The sequence below is a fragment of the Oncorhynchus masou genome, chromosome 5 (genome assembly GCF_036934945.1).
Source record: "Oncorhynchus masou masou isolate Uvic2021 chromosome 5, UVic_Omas_1.1, whole genome shotgun sequence".
In the NCBI taxonomy this organism is placed as follows: domain Eukaryota; kingdom Metazoa; phylum Chordata; class Actinopteri; order Salmoniformes; family Salmonidae; genus Oncorhynchus; species Oncorhynchus masou.
Genome location: NC_088216.1, coordinates 332,001 through 352,318, shown reverse-complemented (window position 1 = coordinate 352,318; position 20,318 = coordinate 332,001). Strand labels below are relative to the sequence as shown.

At 42.2% G+C, this 20,318-nt stretch overlaps 1 protein-coding gene across 1 annotated transcript; it reads left to right on the top strand.

Moving 5' to 3' along the window:
• The first annotated feature begins 8,160 nt into the window (after nucleotides 1-8,160).
• Nucleotides 8,161-18,928, top strand: LOC135530380 (zinc finger protein 883-like). The gene is made up of 2 exons (XM_064958720.1): nucleotides 8,161-8,752; nucleotides 17,081-18,928. Exons 1-2 carry the CDS (start codon nucleotides 8,389-8,391, stop codon nucleotides 18,328-18,330), a joined length of 1,614 nt encoding a protein of 537 aa, XP_064814792.1. The 5' UTR covers nucleotides 8,161-8,388; the 3' UTR covers nucleotides 18,331-18,928.
• The last annotated feature ends 1,390 nt before the right edge of the window (nucleotides 18,929-20,318 follow it).

The following is a 20,318-nucleotide window of genomic DNA, read 5'->3' as shown; positions in this document are numbered from 1 at the left end:
GACACCACTCAGACACCACACTCAGACACACCACACTCAGACACACCACACTCAGACGCACCACACTCAGACACACCACTCAGACACACCACTCAGACACACCACTCAGACACCACACTCAGACACACCACTCAGACACCACACTCAGACACCACTCAGACACACCACTCAGACACACCACACTCAGACACCACACTCAGACACCACACTCAGACACCACACTCAGACACACCACACTCAGACGCACCACACTCAGACACACCACTCAGACACACCACTCAGACACACCACTCAGACACACCACTCAGACACACCACTCAGACACACCACTCAGACACACCACTCAGACACACCACTCAGACACACCACTCAGACACAGCACTCAGACACACCACTCAGACACACCACTCAGACACACCACTCAGACACACCACTCAGACACACCACTCAGACACACCACTCAGACACACCACTCAGACACACCACTCAGACACACCACTCAGACACACCACTCAGACACACCACTCAGACACACCACTCAGACACACCACTCAGACACACCACTCAGACACACCACTCAGACACACCACTCAGACACACCACTCAGACACACCACTCAGACACACCACTCAGACACACCACTCAGACACACCACTCAGACACACCACTCAGACACACCACTCAGACACACCACTCAGACACACCACTCAGACACACCACTCAGACACACCACTCAGACACACCACTCAGACACACCACTCAGATACACCACTCAGACACACCACTCAGACACACCACTCAGACACACCACTCAGACACACCACTCAGACACACCACTCAGACACACCACTCAGACACACCACTCAGACACACCACTCAGACACACCACTCAGACACACCACTCAGACACACCACTCAGACACACCACACTCAGACACCACACTCAGACACCACACTCAGATACCACACTCAGACACACCACTCAGACACACCACTCAGACACACCACTCAGACACACCACTCAGACACACCACTCAGACACACCACTCAGACACACCACTCAGACACACCACTCAGACACACCACTCAGACACACCACACAGACACACCACTCAGACACACCACTCAGACACACCACTCAGACACACCACTCAGACACACCACTCAGACACACCACTCAGACACACCACTCAGACACACCACTCAGACACACCACTCAGACACACCACTCAGACACACCACTCAGACACACCACACAGACACACCACTCAGACACACCACTCAGACACACCACTCAGACACACCACTCAGACACACCACTCAGACACACCACTCAGACACACCACACAGACACACCACTCAGACACCACTCAGACACACCACTCAGACACCACACTCAGACACACCACTCAGACACACCACTCAGACACACCACTCAGACACACCACTCAGACACACCACTCAGATACACCACTCAGACACACCACTCAGACACACCACTCAGACACACCACTCAGACACACCACTCAGACACACCACTCAGACACACCACTCAGACACACCACTCAGACACACCACTCAGACACCACTCAGACACACCACTCAGACAGACCACTCAGACACACACAGTATTAAGTCATTTAATGTCATTTCATTTGATTTCTCGTTTTGATTCAATAAAATATTGTTACTAGTTCTACACTGTGTTGTTTTCATTTCAGAGGTTGAATGTCAAACAGTGAGGGAGATTTAAAACAGGGAGTGAGATTTTAAAACAGGAAGGGAGATTTAAAACAGGGAGGGAGATTTAAAACAGGGAGTGAGATTTTAAAACAGGAAGGGAGATTTAAAACAGGGAGGGAGATTTAAAACAGGGAGGGAGATTTAAAACAGGGAGGGAGATTTAAAACAGGGAGGGAGATTTAAAACAGGGAGGGAGATTTAAAACAGGGAGGGAGATTTAAAACAGGGAGGGAGATTTAAAACAGGAAGGGAGATTTAAAACAGGGAGGGAGATTTAAAACAGGAAGGGAGATTTAAAACAGGATGGAGTGAAGTAACAGGATCATGTCTCAGGGAATGTCAAACAGGAAGGGAGATTTAAAACAGGAAGGGAGATTTAAAACAGGAAGGGAGATTTAAAACTGGTTTGAGTGAAGTAACAGCAAATACGTTGAATGAACAACTTCTGAGCATGTAGATCCTCACAAGGTTGAGCTCATATCTTTCCGTCTAATACTTCTATTTACTGCTGTTGCTCATTAGAGGCTGTAAGTAGTTAGGCCAAACTGTACTCTCCAAGTTTAGCTGGAATTTAGCCCCAAAGGATTTAAGAGGATTGGTAGACTACAGGCCAAACTGTACTCTCCAAGTTTAGCTGGAATTTAGCCCCAAAGGATTTAAGAGGATTGGTAGACTACAGGCCAAACTGTACTCTCCAAGTTTAGCTGGAATTTAGCCCCAAAGGATTTAAGAGGATTGGTAGACTACAGGCCTAACTGTCCTCTCCAGGTTTAGCTGGAATTTAGCCCCAAAGGATTTAAGAGGATTGGTAGACTACAGGCCTAACTGTACTCTCCAAGTTTAGCTGGAATTTAGCCCCAAAGGATTTAAGAGGATTGGTAGACTACAGGCCAAACTGTACTCTCCAAGTTTAGCTGGAATTTAGCCCCAAAGGATTTAAGAGGATTGGTTGACTACAGGCCTAACTGTCCTCTCCAAGTTTTGTCACAAAAATATAAACACAACAATGTTGGTCCCATGTTTCATGAGCTGAAATAAAAGATCACCAAATTTTTTTCATACACACAAAAAAATGTTTTCTCTCAAATTTTGTTCAGCATTTCTCGTTTGTCAAGATATTTCAACCACCTGACAGGTGTGGTATATCAAGAAGCTGATTAAACAGCATGATCATTACACAGGTGCACCTTGTGCTGGGGACAATAAAAAGCCACACTAAAATGTGCAGTTTTGTGTGGCGAAACAATGCCACAGATGTCTTAAGTTTTGGGGGAGCGTACAATTGGTATGCTGACTGCAGGAATGTCAAACAGAGCTGTTGAATTTCTCTACCATAAGCCTCCCCCAATGTCTTTTTTGAGAATTTGGCAGTATGTCCAACCGGCCTTACAACCGCAGACCATGTGTAAACACATCCAGCTTCTTCACCTGTGGGAGGGGAGGGGAGATTCTGAGGAGTATTTCTGTATGTAATAAAGCTATTTTGTGGGGGGAAAACAATTTCTGATTGGCTGGGCCTGGCTCACTAGTGGGTGGGCCTATAGCCTCCCAGCCCCACCCATGCCTGTGCCTCTGCCCAGTCATGTGAAATCCATAGATTAGGGCTTAATTCTTTTGTTTCAATTGGTTGATTTTCTTCTATGAATTGTAACTCTGTAAAATCTTTGCAATTGTGTTGCGTTTATATTTTCGGTCAGTATAGTTAGGCTGAACTGTCGTCTCGAATTTTAGCTGGAATTTAGCGCCGAAAGGATTTAAGAAATGAGATTGGTTGACGATAGGCCTATGACTGATTTAGAGATGTTGGGTTCAATGTGGAAGACACATTTTGGTTGAATGCATTCAGTTATGCAACTGAGTATCTCCCCCTTTGCCCTACTTCACGTTGTGCACTTTGAGCTACTCCAGGAAGTGATGTTACAGACTAGCTCAGTGCTGCCCCCTCTCATTGAGGAACTCAAATTGAAGGCCGACCGGGGTACTGCTTGTATTCGAGACTAAATTATCATTAGAACTTTTGTGTCCGGTTTTAAAATAATCGGTTCAAGGACATACATCTGGTGTATTAAAAGCAATTATTAGTCAAATAATTGTTTTTTGAAATTGTAATTTATTTACACGAAGAATGCATTTTTCATTTACTATAATTGGCTTTCTGCCTGTTGAACCGGAGTCGGCTTAGAACTTCCGTAGTTCAATAGAAGGGGCGTCGTTCCCCCTCGATTCATATTTACAGTCATTGGTTGGAATCGGCGGTTTGACCTGACGTAGTTCAATAGAAGGGGCGTCGTTCCCCCTCGATTCATATTTACAGTCATTGGTTGGAATCGGCGGTTTGCGTTACAAAATAAAAGTCCCTCACTGAAAGGGATGTATACGGAGACAAATTGTGAAATCATGCCATATTTGGACTAGATCAAGCTAAACAAGTTTGGAATGTTGTTATATAAATTCAACAAAATACAATAATTAGTTCATTTGACCTTATATTGTATTTTATTTTTTAAATCAGTTGAAAACGCATTGTGGATGTATTAGACTACAGATTTGAAGTGACGGCATACTTCTATGTCACAGCCTTACCAACAGTATGGGCTGTATCAGTCCACTCAGTGACAACAACTGTGAAGAGGTTTTTGTTTTGACCCGTCCCAGTCTATTGTGTGTATTGGACATTACCAACAGTATGGGTTGTATCAGTCCACTCCGTGACAACAACTGTGAAGAGGTTTTTGTTTTGACCCATCCCAGTCTATTGTGTGTATTGGACATTACCAACAGTATGGGCTGTATCAGTCCACTCCGTGACAACAACGGTGAAGAGGTTTTTGTTTTGACCCATCCCAGTCTATTGTGTGTATTGGACATTACCAACAGTATGGGTTGTATCAGTCCACTCAGTGACAACAACGGTGAAGAGGTTTTTGTTTTGACCCATCCCAGTCAGTCTATTGTGTGTATTGGACATTACCAACAGTATGGGCTGTATCAGTCCACTCCGTGACAACAACGGTGAAGAGGTTTTTGTTTTGACCCATCCCAGTCTATTGTGTGTATTGGACATTACCAACAGTATGGGCTGTATCAGTCCACTCCGTGACAACAACGGTGAAGAGGTTTTTGTTTTGACCCATCCCAGTCAGTCTATTGTGTGTATTGGACATTACCAACAGTATGGGTTGTATCAGTCCACTCAGTGACAACAACGGTGAAGAGGTTTTTGTTTTGACCCATCCCAGTCTATTGTGTGTATTGGACATTACCAACAGTATGGGCTGTATCAGTCCACTCCGTGACAACAACTGTGAAGAGGTTTTTGTTTTGACCCATCCCAGTCTATTGTGTGTATTGGACATTACCAACAGTATGGGCTGTATCAGTCCACTCCGTGACAACAACGGTGAAGAGGTTTTTGTTTTGACCCGTCCCAGTCTATTGTGTGTATTGGACATTACCAACAGTATGGGTTGTATCAGTCCACTCCGTGACAACAACGGTGAAGAGGTTTTTGTTTTGACCCATCCCAGTCTATTGTGTGTATTGGACATTACCAACAGTATGGGCTGTATCAGTCCACTCCGTGACAACAACGGTGAAGAGGTTTTTGTTTTGACCGGTCCCAGTCTATTGTGTGTATTGGACATTACCAACAGTATGGGTTGTATCAGTCCACTCAGTGACAACAACGGTGAAGAGGTTTTTGTTTTGACCCATCCCAGTCAGTCTATTGTGTGTATTGGACATTACCAACAGTATGGGTTGTATCAGTCCACTCCGTGACAACAACGGTGAAGAGGTTTTTGTTTTGACCCATCCCAGTCTATTGTGTGTATTGGACATTACCAACAGTATGGGTTGTATCAGTCCACTCAGTGACAACAACGGTGAAGAGGTTTTTGTTTTGACCCGTCCCAGTCTATTGTGTGTATTGGACATTACCAACAGTATGGGTTGTATCAGTCCACTCCGTGACAACAACGGTGAAGAGGTTTTTGTTTTGACCCATCCCAGTCTATTGTGTGTATTGGACATTACCAACAGTATGGGCTGTATCAGTCCACTCCGTGACAACAACGGTGAAGAGGTTTTTGTTTTGACCCATCCCAGTCTATTGTGTGTATTGGACATTACCAACAGTATGGGTTGTATCAGTCCACTCCGTGACAACAACGGTGAAGAGGTTTTTGTTTTGACCCATCCCAGTCTATTGTGTGTATTGGACATTACCAACAGTATGGGTTGTATCAGTCCACTCCGTGACAACAACGGTGAAGAGGTTTTTGTTTTGACCCATCCCAGTCTATTGTGTGTATTGGACATTCATATTGCCCTGTACAGCCTTATTCACTTAGTACAGGGGCGGATCAGCTTTAATACTGCAGATAGATTGTAGCTTCCATTCATGTCATTGTCTGCATCATTTCCAATCCCACAAATATATATATATTTATATAAATATATATAAATATATATATATATAAATAAATAAATATAAATATATATAAATATATATATAAATATATATATAAATATAAATATATATATATAAATATAAATATATATATATAAATATATATATATATATATAAATATATATATATAAATATAAATATATATATATATAAATATAAATATATATATATATAAATATAAATATAAATATATATATAAATAAATAAATATAAATATATATATATATATATATATATATATATATATATAAATATGAATATATAAATTATAAATATATATATATATATATTGTAAACATATACAGTACCAGTCAAAAGTTTGGACACACCTACTCATTCCAGGGTTTTTACTTTATTTTTTATTTTGTTTACTATTTTCTACGTTGTAGAATAATAGTGAATACATCAAAAATATTAAATAACACATATGGAATCATGTAGTAAACACAAATTGTTAAACAATATTATTATTGCTTTGATTACAGCTTTGCACACTCTTGGCATTCTCTCAACCAGCGTCATAAGGTATTCACCTGGAATGCATGTCAAAGAACAGGTGTGCCTTGTTAAAAGATCATTGATTTGAATTGATTTCCTTCTTAATTAGTTTGAGCCAATCAGTTGTGTTGTGACCAGGTAGGGGTGGTGTACAGAAGATACTCCTATTTGATTCCATATGTGTTATTTCACAGTTTTGATCTCTTAACTATAATTTGAAAATGTAGAAAATAGTAAAATAAAGAAAACCCTTTGAATGAGTAGGTGTTTCCAAACCTTTGACTGGTACTGTATTAGTACTGGTACTGTATTAGTATTAGTACTGGTACTGTATTAGTACCTTTGACTGGTACTGTATTAGTTTCATTCTTGCCTTGCACAGACGGTTCCAAGGATCCCGTGAAAGGGTTTACGGAAGCAGGTGGATTTATGACTAGTAATCTGATGGGACTGCATCAGTTTAGTAGTGGATAGAGTTTAAGATCAGGAGAGTCAGAACGTGAGGATTTATGGGTAGAAATAAACGACGCTGTTGATTGGCTTACAGAGATACGGTATTATTGTTCAGTTTTGTTGGATTTCCGGGCTCTAACAGGAGTTAATGGACATTATATTGTAGAGATAAGTAGCGATCAAGAGCAGTGGACAATAATGCGGCAGGATACACAGGTGGAGTTGTGTTCAGAGAGGAAATTAAAACCTTATGAAAAATAGGTTAGATCATTGGCAGAGATAATGGGATGAAAGTAGTAAGAGCAAAAAAATATATTTTATAGTACATTATTACATTTGAGGCCTTTAATAAAGCAGACAGAGCGACCAACCGTAGTGAGTGCTTTCGCTTTCCCCGCCTGTTGTGGTTGTAAAATGGCACAATGATGCCATCTGTTGGTAAATGTTCATTACTGCAACTCGTGGGCTTTACCGGTGTGCTTGAGATACCCGGTTGGGTTGTGATGTCCTGAACAAGACTGGATACTCGCATCAATGCCTCTGTCTCGTCATTTAACATTCAACCCCCCACCCCCCCCCCCCCCAGAAGGGATGGAGTTATGTGATCTAGGAATAAAATGAGGGCATACGGAATTTAATTCCTCTTTGGAATTGATAGGGGAACAAGGGCTCTGGAATGGTTAATGGGGCTGTATGGTAGAGGGAATGGATTGGGGAAATGTAACGATGTAGACAGGGAGAGGTTGTATGACAGGGTCAGAGACGTAGGATAGGATGGTGGTGATGGGAGACGTTTGGACTGGGAATAGGATTGGGTGGTGGTGATGGGAGTACCCTAGATTGTAAGGAAATTATTGTATTTAGTTAGATGTGCAGGGTTCGATAAGAGAAGATTATAGCGGTAGTGATAGGTCGTAACCGGACTCACACGCCAGTACAGTAGGGGGCGGTGTTTGCACCGCTCGGTCGGTTAAATAAAAACTAAAAGAAGAAAGACAACAACAGCTGGTCAGCCATCTCCGTAGCTTGCTAACCAACATAGCGGAACCGTCCCATCTCTTTAGACGCTTTCGGGTATATGAGCCACTCTGTTTTGAACACATTTCTGTCGTTTAGCTAATTATCCCATTTAATTTCCTATTTACCTCGTTATTAGTCAGCTAGCTGGCTTGTTAAGTTAGCATTAGCATAGTTAGCTAACTGTTAGCTAACATCCCCGACCATGAGTTCACCAAGCTACTCGCCTCCTGATGAAGAGGAGGTCTGCTGGACGGAGAAAGAGGGTCTGTGGCTGAATGTTGTCGTGAAAGAGGAGAATCAAGAGGAGGATGTTACAGTAAAACAAGAAGGAGAGGAAGAGGAGGCTGTTACAATACAAAAACAAGTAGAGGGTGAGACTGTTACAGTGAAAGAAGAAGAGAAAGACGTTTCAGTGAAAGAAGAGGAAGACCCGATCAGAGTGAAAGAGGAAGAGGAGGATGTGACTGTAAAAGAAGAGGAGGTTGCAGTTTTTGGAGTGAAGGAGGAGGAAGAGGGACAGATAACTGTCATATTGGAAGAGGGGTCAGGAGATCTGATTAGCACCGGTAAGTACTGTCTTAAGGAAGACGAGAGTTCTAGAATCTAGTGAGTTTTAGGAAGACAAGAGTTCTAGAATCTAGTGAGTTTTAGGAAGACGAGAGTTCTAGAAGCTAGTGAGTTTTCGTATTCTAAAATAAATCAAATTAAAATGAATAAAAGATGAAGGATCTCAGATTGTTATAATGGGGATAAAGTACAGTACCTCCTAGAGGACAATTGACCAATAGACAAACATTATTCCCCATTTGTCTCACTCAATACATTTGGAAAACACAAAACCTAACCCGAGAGGAAACTAAATTATATTACAGAACAAACAAATGGCTCATCTTTCTGGGCCAGACTCCCCTGGACCCAGACAGTTTACTTAATGAACTAAGTTATATTACAGAACAAACAAATGGCTCATCTGTCTGGGCCAGATTCCCCTGGACCCAGACAGTTTACTTAATGATCTAAATGATATTACAGATCAAACAAATGGCTCATCTTTCAAGACCCAGACAGTTTTACTTGTTACCTAAAATCCACAAAGCCTCGGATACTTGGACTGTCCCTTTTCGGTGTTCCATACCGACATCCGATAGTGAGTGATTGTGGCTCATAATATAGCAGAGAGTATATAGACTCTTATATTAAACCCTCTATCTCAGAAACATTCTAGTTACACTAATATAGAGATTAGACTAGGATTACAAGCAGTTTACACTAACATAGAGACTAGACTAGGATTACAAGCAGTTTACACTAACATAGAGACTAGACTAGGATTACAAGCAGTTTACACTAACATAGAGACTAGACTAGGATTACAAGCAGTTTACACTAACATAGAGACTAGACTAGGATTACAAGCAGTTTACACTAACATAGAGACTAGACTAGGATTACAAGCAGTTTACACTAACATAGAGACTAGACTAGGATTACAAGCAGTTTACACTAACATAGAGACTAGACTAGGATTACAAGCAGTTGACACTAATATAGAGACTAGGATTACAAGCAGTTTACACTAATATAGAGACCTGGATTACAGGCAGTTTACACTAACATAGAGACTAGACGAGGATTACAAGCAGTTTACACTAACATAGAGACTAGACGAGGATTACAAGCAGTTTACACTAATATAGAGCCTAGGATTACAAGCAGTTTACACTCATATAGAGACTTGGATTACAGGCAGTTTACACTAATATAGAGACCAGGATTACAAGCAGTTTACACTAACATAGAGACTAGACGAGGATTACAAGCAGTTTACACTAACATAGAGACTAGACGAGGATTACAAGCAGTTTACACTAACATAGAGACTAGACTAGGATTACAAGCAGTTTACACTAACAGAGACTAGGATTACAAGCAGTTTACACTAACATAGAGACTAGACTAGGATTACAAGCAGTTGACACTAATATAGAGACCAGGATTACAAGCAGTTTACACTAACATAGAGACTAGACGAGGATTACAAGCAGTTTACACTAACATAGAGACTAGACGAGGATTACAAGCAGTTTACACCAACATAGACTAGACTAGGATTACAAGCAGTTTACACTAACATAGACTAGACTAGGATTACAAGCAGTTTACACTAACATAGACTAGACTAGGATTACAAGCAGTTTACACTAACATAGACTAGACTAGGATTACAAGCAGTTTACACTAACATAGAGACTAGGATTACAAGCAGTTTACACTAACATAGAGACTAGATTAGGATTACAAGCAGTTTACACTAACATAGAGACTAGACTAGGATTACAAGCAGTTTACACTAACATAGTCAAGACTAGGATTACAAGCAGTTTACACTAATATAGAGACCATGATTACAAGCAGTGTACACTAATATAGAGACTAGACTAGGATTACAAGCAGTTTACACTAACATAGTCAAGACTAGGATTACAAGCAGTTTACACTAATATAGAGACCAGGATTACAAGCAGTGTACACTAATATAGAGACTAGACTAGGATTACAAGCAGTTTACACTAACATAGAGACTAGACTAGGATTACAAACAGTTTACACTAATATAGAGACTAGACTAGGATTACAAGCAGTTTACACTAATATAGAGAATAGGATTACAAGCAGTTTACACTAATATAGAGACTAGACTAGGATTACAAGCAGTTTACACTAATATAGAGACTAGGATTACAAGCAGTTTACACTAATATAGAGACCAGGATTACAAGCAGTTTACACTAACATAGAGACTAGACTAGGATTTCAAGCAGTTTACACTAACATAGACTAGACTAGGATTACAAGCAGTTTACACTAATGTAGAGACCAGGATTACAAGCAGTTTACACTAATATAGAGATTAGACTAGGATTACAAGCAGTTTACACTAACAAAGGGACTAGACTAGGATTACAAGCAGTTTACACTAATATAGAGACTTGGATTACAAGCAGTTTACACTCACATAGAGATTAGACTAGGATTACAAGCAGTTTACACTAACATAGAGACTATACTAGGATTACAAGCAGTTTACACTAACATAGAGACTAGACTAGGATTACAAGCAGTTTACACTAACATAGAGATTAGACTAGGATTACAAGCAGTTTACACTAACATAGAGACTAGACTAGGATTACAAGCAGTTTACACTAACATAGAGATTAGACTAGGATTACAAGCAGTTTACACTAATATAGAGATTAGACTAGGATTACAAGCAGTTTACACTAATATAGAGATTAGACAACGATTACAAGCAGTTTACACTAACATAGAGACTAGACTAGGATTACAAGCAGTTTACACTAACATAGACTAGACTAGGATTACAAGCAGTTTACACTAACATAGAGACTAGACTGGGATTACAAGCAGTTTACACTAACATAGAGACTAGGATTATAAGCAGTTTACACTAACATAGAGACTAGACTAGGATTACAAGCAGTTTATACTAAGATAGAGACTAGGATTACAAGCAGTTTACACTAACATAGAGACTAGACTAGGATTACAAGCAGTTTACACTAACATAGAGATTAGACTAGGATTACAAGCAGTTTACACTAACATAGAGACTAGACTAGGATTACAAGCAGTTTACACTAACATAGAGACTAGACTAGGATTACAAGCAGTTTACACTAACATAGAGACTAGACTAGGATTACAAGCAGTTTACACTAACATAGAGACTAGACTAGGATTACAAGCAGTTTACACTAACATAGAGACTAGACTAGGATTACAAGCAGTTTACACTAACATAGAGACTAGACTAGGATTACAAGCAGTTTACACTAATATACAGACTAGACTAGGATTACAAGCAGTTTACACTAACATAGAGACTAGACTAGGATTACAAGCAGTTTACACTAACATAGAGACTAGACTAGGATTACAAGCAGTTTACACTAACATAGAGACTAGGATTACAAGCAGTTTACACTAACATAGAGACTAGACTAGGATTACAAGCAGTTTACACTAACAGAGATTAGACTAGGATTACAAGCAGTTTACACTAACATAGAGACTAGACTAGGATTACAAGCAGTTTACACTAACATAGAGACTAGACTAGGATTACAAGCAGTTTACACTAACATAGAGACTAGACTAGGATTACAAGCAGTTTACACTAACATAGAGACTAGACTAGGATTACAAGCAGTTTAAAAATATAAAATATACACTAATATAGAGACTAGACTAGGATTACAAGCAGTTTACACTAACATAGAGACTAGGATTACAAGCAGTTTACACTAACATAGAGACTAGACTAGGATTACAAGCAGTTTAAAAATATAAAATATACACTAATATAGAGACTAGACTAGGATTACAAGCAGTTTACACTAACATAGAGACTAGACTAGGATTACAAGCAGTTTACACTAACATAGAGACTAGACTAGGATTACAAGCAGTTTACACTAATATAGAGACTAGACTAGGATTACAAACAGTTTACACTAACATAGAGACTAGACTAGGATTACAAGCAGTTTACACTAATATAGATACTAGACTAGGATTACAAGCAGTTTACACTAACATAGAGACTAGACTAGGATTACAAGCAGTTTACACTAACATAGAGACTAGACTAGGATTACAAGCAGTTTACACTAATATAGAGACTAGACTAGGATTACAAGCAGTTGACACTAACATAGAGACTAGACTAGGATTACAAGCAGTTTACACTAACATAGAGACTAGACTATGATTAGTGCCAGGTTAATATTCCCCTAGCCTGTGTCATGATTGTTCTATAAAGCTATAGGGAACAACCCCTTTGGGCATAATTTGTTTGACCAATTAGCAGCAGCTACAGGTTGGGTGGAACAGCCCCTTTGGGCATAATTTGTTTGACCAATCAGCAGCAGCTACAGGTTGGGTGGAACAGCCCCTTTGGGCATAATTTGTTTGACCAATCAGCAGCAGCTAGAGGTTGGGTGGAACAGCCCCTTTGGACATAATTTGTTTGACCAATCAGCAGCAGCTACAGGTTGGGTGGAACAGCCCCTATGGACATAATTTGTTTGACCAATCAGCAGCAGCTACAGGTTGGGTGGAACAGCCCCTTTTACTCCTTTTGAAGTTCCTATTTGTTCATTGTCTAGTTATCTTCTGATGAAGCCGAAGGGGTGAAACTTCAGACGCGCTGTTTTTTTTGTCTGTTAAAACATCTTTTAAATGATTACCTTCAGGACAACAAAGTCAAAGTATTGGTGTGGCCATCACAAAGCCCTGACCTCAATCATACAGAAAATGGTTGGGCAGAACTGAAGAAGCATGTGCGAGCAAGGAGGCCTATAAACCTGACCCATTCCTCCAGTTCTGTCAGGAGGAATGGGCCAAAATTCAGTTAAACAATTTAAAGGCAATGCTACCAAATATGAATTGTGTATGAGAAACTTCTGACCCACTGGGAATCTGATGAAAGAAATAAAAGCTGAAATAAATAATTCTCTTCTATTATTCTGACATTTTATATTCTTAAAATAAAGTGGTGATCCTAACTGTCCGACAGCAGGGAATTTTTTACTAGGATTAAATGTGAGGACTTGTGAAAAACTGAGTTTAAAAGTATTTGGCTAAGGTGTATGTAAACTTCCGACTTCAAATGTAGTTTGTGTTTATAAATAGTTTGTGAAAATGGTGAGTTTCTATGTAGTAAAAAAAGACAGCGGAAGATTAAGGTGTTTCCAATGACATCCTCAACCAATTAGTATGCAAAGCTAGGAGCCTCTTTGGCTTCCCAATACCCTGGGTCCAGATGTAAACAGCTGCCAACAACGTCTCTCTTCTTAGAACCAGCGGGGCAACTGAGAGACCTTGTTGGCAGCTGTTTACATAGACCCTGGAATACGGTGTTGGGGGGCCATACCATTACCAGAGAGGCTTCTGGACTGGTCTAGACCCTGTAATGGGGTGTTGGGAAGCCACACCATTACCAGAGAGGCTCATGGACTGGTCTAGACCCTGGAATATAGTGTTGGGAAGCCATACCATTACCAGAGAGGCTCCTGGACTGGTCTCGACCCTGGAATATGGTTTTGGGAAGCCACACCATTACCAGAGAGGCTCCTGGACTGGTCTAGACCCTGGAATAGGGTGTTGGGAAGCCACACCATTACCAGAGAGGCTCCTGGACTGGTCTAGACCCTGGAATATGGTGTTGGGGGGCTATACCATTACCAGAGAGGCTCCTGGACTGGTCTAGACCCTGGAATATGGTGTCGGGGGGCTATACCATTACCAGAGAGGCTCCTGGACTGGTCTAGACCCTGGAATATGGTGTTGGGAAGCCACACCATTACCAGAGAGGCTCCTGGACCCTGAAATAGGGTGTTGGGAGGGCCATACCATTACCAGAGAGGCTCCTGGACTGGTCTAGACCCTGGAATAGGGTGTTGGGAAGCCATACCATTACCAGAGAGGCTCCTGGACTGGTCTAGACCCTGTAATAGGGTGTTGGGGGGCCATACCATTACCAGAGGGGCTCCTGGACTGGTCTAGACCCTGGAATAGGGTGTTGAGAAGCCATACCATTACTAGAGAGGCTCCTGGACTGGTCTCGACCCTGGAATATGGTGTTGGGGGGCCATACCATTACCAGAGAGGCTCCTGGACTGGTCTAGACCCTGGAATAGGGTGTTGGGAAGCCATACCATTACCAGAGAGGCTCCTGGACTGGTCTAGACCCTGGAATAGGGTGTTGGGAAGCCATACCATTACCAGAGAGGCTCCTGGACTGGTCTAGACCCTGTAATAGGGTGTTGGGGGGCCATACCATTACCAGAGGGGCTCCTGGACTGGTCTAGACCCTGGAATAGGGTGTTGGGAAGCCATACCATTACCAGAGAGGCTCCTGGACTGGTCTCGACCCTGGAATATGGTGTTGGGGGGCCATACCATTACCAGAGAGGCTCCTGGACTGGTCTCGACCCTGGAATATGGTGTTGGGGGGCCATACCATTACCAGAGAGGCTCCTGGACTGGTCTAGACCCTGTAATATGGTGTTGGGAAGCCACACCATTACCAGAGAGGCTCCTGGACTGGTCTAGACCCTGTAATATGGTGTTGGGAAGCCATACCATTACCAGAGGGGCTCCTGGACTGGTCTAGACCCTGGAATACGGTGTTGGGGGGCCATACCATTGCCAGAGAGGCTCCTGGACTGGTCTAGACCCTGGAATAGGGTGTTGGGAAGCCACACCATTACCAGAGAGGCTCCTGGACTGGTCTCGACCCTGGAATATGGTGTTGGGGGGCCATACCATTACCAGAGAGGCTCCTGGACTGGTCTAGACCCCGGAATAGGGTGTTGGGAAGCCATACCATTACTAGAGAGGCTCCTGGACTGGTCTCAACCCTGGAATATGGTGTTGGGGGGCCATACAATTACCAGAGAGGCTCCTGGACTGGTCTAGACCCTGGAATATGGTGTCGGGGGGCCATACCATTAACAGAGAGGCTCCTGGACTGGTCTAGACCCTGGAATATGGTGTTGGGAAGCCACACCATTACCAAAGAGGCCCCTGGACTGGTCTAGACCCTGGAATAGGGTGTTGGGAAGCCACACCATTACCAGAGAGGCTCCTGGACTGGTCTAGACCCTGTAATATGGTGTTGGGAAGCCATACCATTGCCAGAGAGGCTCCTGGACCCTGAAATAGGGTGTTGGGGGGCCATACCATTACCAGAGAGGCTCCTGGACTGGTGTAGACCCTGGAATAGGGTGTTGGGAAGCCACAATATTACCAGAGAGGCTCCTGGAGCAGTAGAACTTTGGTAATGGTATGAGATTCACTGCTGTCTGAATGGAAAATAGATAGACTGGTCTCCCACTAGAGTTGTAAGGCTCTGGACTGGTCTCCCATTAGAGTTGTAATGCTCTGGACTGGTCACCCATTAGAGTTGTAGATGGTAAGGCTCTGGACTGGTCACCCATTAGAATTGTAGATGGTAAGGCTCTGGACTGGTCACCCATTGGAGTTGTAAGGCTCTGGACTATTCACCTATTAGAGGTGTAAGGCTCTGGACTGGTCACCCATTAGAGTTGTAGATGGTAAGGCTCTGGACTGGTCACTATTTGGATTTTTCATCTTGCTGTTGTGATTGCCTTTGAGCCTGTGGATTACTGAACAAAACGCGTGAACAAAACGGAGGTTTTTGGATATAAAGAGAGACTTTATCGAACAAAACTAACATAGGATAAAGTAATCCTTCACACCCCCCCCCTTAAATGTTTTAGATGCACTATTGTAAAGTGGCTGTTCCACTGGATGTCAGAAGATGAATTCACCAATTTGTAAGTCGCTCTGGATAAGAGCGTCTGCTAAATGACTTAAATGTAAGTGTAAATGGGAGTCTTGTGAGTGCAACCATATGAAGATCATCAAAGGTAAGTGATTCATTTTATTGCTATTTCTGACTTGTGTAACACCTCTACTTGGCTGATAACTGTTTGTAATGATTTGTCTGCTGGGTGCTGTTCTCAGATAATCGCATGGTGTGCTTTCACCGTAAAGCCTTTTTGAAATCTGACACCGTGGTTGGATGAACAAGAAGTTAATCTTTAAACCTATGTATAACACATGTATGTTTTATGAATTTTTATAATGAGTATTTCTGTTTTTGAATTCTGTAATTTCACTGGATGTTCACTGGATGCGTCCCACAGTTAAAGGTTAAACATTCTTTAAAGACGTACATTACAACTTCATGGGTATGCTCGAAGCATCACCTTTTACCCCAAATAAACAGTGGATTTCTGCTGCCGTGGGCCTTTAACCGTCTGACTTTGTTGTTCACACAGGAGAGAGACAGGACTACTGTGGATCCTCCGGGGAGCCTCAACAACATCATGATGCTGATGAGGCAGAGAAGAGTCTCTCCACATCAGAACACCTCAATAAACACCCGCAGAGACCCACAGGGAAGAAACCTCACCGCTGCTCTGACTGTGGGAAGAGTTTCACCTCTTCTTCAGATCTTAAAATACACAAGAGAATCCATACAGGAGAGAAACCTTACAGCTGCTCTGACTGTGCAAGGAGTTTTACTACACGTAGCCAGATGATATCTCATCGGAGAACACACACAGGAGAAAAGCCTTTCAGCTGTGATCGATGTGGGAAGAGTTTTGCTCAGTCAGGCAACCTGACAATTCACCAGAGAACACACACAGGTGAGAAACCTTACCACTGCTCTGACTGTGGAATGAGTTTTACTACCTCAGGTGGACTGATATCACACCAGAGAACACATACAGGAGATCAGTGTGGGAAGAGTTTTCCTGCCGCAAGGAACCTGAATCTAGTTCACCAGAGAGAACACACAGCTGATCTGACTGTACACCAGAGAAGCTACACTGTCGAGAAACCATTCCACTGCTCAGGCTGTGGGATGAGTTTTACTACATCAAGTGGACTGATATCACACCAGAGAATCCACACTGGAGAGAAACTATACCACTGCTCAGATTGTGGGATCAGTTTTGCTGGATTAGACAAACTGACAATACACCAGCGATTACACACAGAGAGGACTTTTAGTTGTGATCAATGTGGGAAGAGCTTTGCTGCAGCAACAAACCTGATAGTTCACCAGAGAACACACACGGGAGAGAGGCCTTATAGCTGTGATGAATGTGGGAAGAGATTCACTCAGTCAGCACACCTGACTGTACACCAGAGAACCCACACGGGAGAGCAGCCTTATAGCTGCGATCAATGTGGGAAACATTTTGCTTTGCCAGGAAACCTGACTGTACACAAGAGAACACACACCGGAGAGAAACCGTACAGCTGTGATGTATGTGAGGATAGTTTTGCCACCTGGACTGCCCTGGCCACACACAAACGAATCCACACAGGTGAGAAACCGTACCACTGCTCCGACTGTGGAATGAGCTTTACTTCCTCAAGCGACTTGAGAAGACACCAGAGAAAACACACAGGAGAGAAACCGTATAGCTGTGATCAGTGTGGGAAGAGCTTTATTAGATCAGACTCCCTGGCAAAACACAAGAAAATACATGCAGGAGAGCCACAGAGTGTAGAATGATCTCCAACACCAGACCTGGGTAGTAGAACACAGAGTGTAGAATGATCTCCAACACCAGACCTGGGTAGTAGAACACAGAGTAACGATCTATTTGTAATCTAACTATTGATGTTGTAGTGTTTGTGTTCCACTTTTCATAATATAATTTATAATATTGTAAAATCCTACAACTTTTGACAGCTCTAATGTCAAATGATTTTTAATTTTGTAAATGGAACATTTATAGAAAATGTTATAGATGGAGGAACAGGACAATAAATGTGATGTTTTGATGTAGTTGCTCTCCAAAAGCCTGTGGAACTTCATGTTGGAAAAGTAGGTATGAGACCTATCATGTAGCCTCGGCTCCAGGTTTCATTATTGTAATCTGTTTTCACAGCCACTATAGAAATCTAGAATAAACTAAGTGCTCTTTCCAAACATCCCTATGACCACAAGACGTTGACAATACGTCTTATTAACGTATTGTGCTCCCTGGGATGTACAGTGTTCTACATGTCATATTGTTGTCATGTTATGATCTCTTATCTTTTTGTCTGTTTGTTTTATAAAAATGAACACCATAGGGTCAGAGACGGGGGAGAGAGCGAGGGTCAGAGACGGGGGAGAGAGCGAGGGTCAGAGACGGGGGAGAGAGCGAGGGTCAGAGACGGGGGAGAGAGCGAGGGTCAGAGACGGGGGAGAGAGCAAGGGTCAGAGACGGGGGAGTCAGGGGTGGGGGGTCAGGGTGGGCGAGGGTCAGAGACAAAGCGAGGGTCAGAGAGAAAGGGAGAGAGAGGGTCAGAAAGAAAGCGAGGGTCGGAGAGAGAGGGTCAGAAAGAAAGCGACGGTCAGAGAGAGCGACGGTCAGAGAGAGAGAGCGAGGGTCAGAGAGAGAGAGGGTCAGAGACGGGGGAGTCAGGGGTGGGAGGTCAGGGTGGGCGAGGGTCAGAGACAAAGTGAGGGTCGGAGGGAGAGAGAGGGTCAGAGAGAAAGCGAGGGTCAGAGAGAGCGAGCGTGTTTTTGGTTGAATATACTTTCTGCCACTAAATTCATATTGTTGTCATGTGTTATGATCTCTTATCTTTTTTCTGTTTGTTTTTTTAAAATAAAAATGAACACCATAGGGTCAGAGAGAGGGGGGTAGCGAGGGTCAGAGAGGGAGAGCGAGGGTCAGAGAGGGAGCGAGGGTCAGAGAGGGAGGGCGAGGGTCAGAGGGAGGGCGAGGGTCAGAGAGAGAGAGGAAAGTATTGTCATGTTTTGTTGATTTTCTGAATGCTTTTGATCCATGATGGATTATATTTTTAAAACTCCAATGTGGCATTGGGGGTAAAGTATCATCAAATATATTTACTCAAACAACAGCAATACTATTATTTCTGTTGAATCTTTTGTATTTATATCGGATAAACGCTCCAAACATCCCTATGAGCACAAGTGATTTTGGTTGAAAATACGTGTTTTTTTGGTTGAATACTTTCTGCCACTAAATGTCATATTGTTGTCATGTTATGATCTCTTGCCCTTTTGTCTCATGTTTGAAATTGACACCATTTATACATGTTATGATCTGTCTTATTGTCTAATGTTTTAAATGAACACCATTTATACATCATGGATCAATTGATTATTATTCATTTTATATAATTGATTGTTTTGACCAAGAGTTTTTTTTTTTAAGCGTACAGTATGTTAAAGGACCTCTATGAGAGAGAGGGTCAGAGTATAAGGGGTCAGCTGGTGTGCGATGTCTAATATTAAAGAAGTCTCAAGGTATTGCACGCCTGAGGTAGAGTACCTCATGATAAGCTGTAGACCACACTATCTACCTCGAGAGTTTAATCTGTATTATTCGTAGCCGTCTATTTACCACCACAGACCGATGCACTAAGACCGCATTCAGCCAACTCTATGAGGCCATAAGCAAACAGGAAAACCCTCCTCCAGAGGCGGCGCTCTTAGTGGCCGGGGACTTTAATGCAGGCAAACTGACATCTGTTTTACCTCAT

What these genes read in the sequence shown, in the direction of transcription:
- LOC135530380 (XM_064958720.1), top strand. Translation starts at nt 8,389, where the DNA reads ATGAGTTCACCAAGCTACTCGCCTCCTGATGAAGAGGAGGTCTGCTGG. An exon ending in AGGAGATCTGATTAGCACCG is followed by an intron (nt 8,753 to 17,080) that starts GTAAGTACTGTC and finishes TTGTTCACACAG; the next exon opens with GAGAGAGACAGGACTACTGT.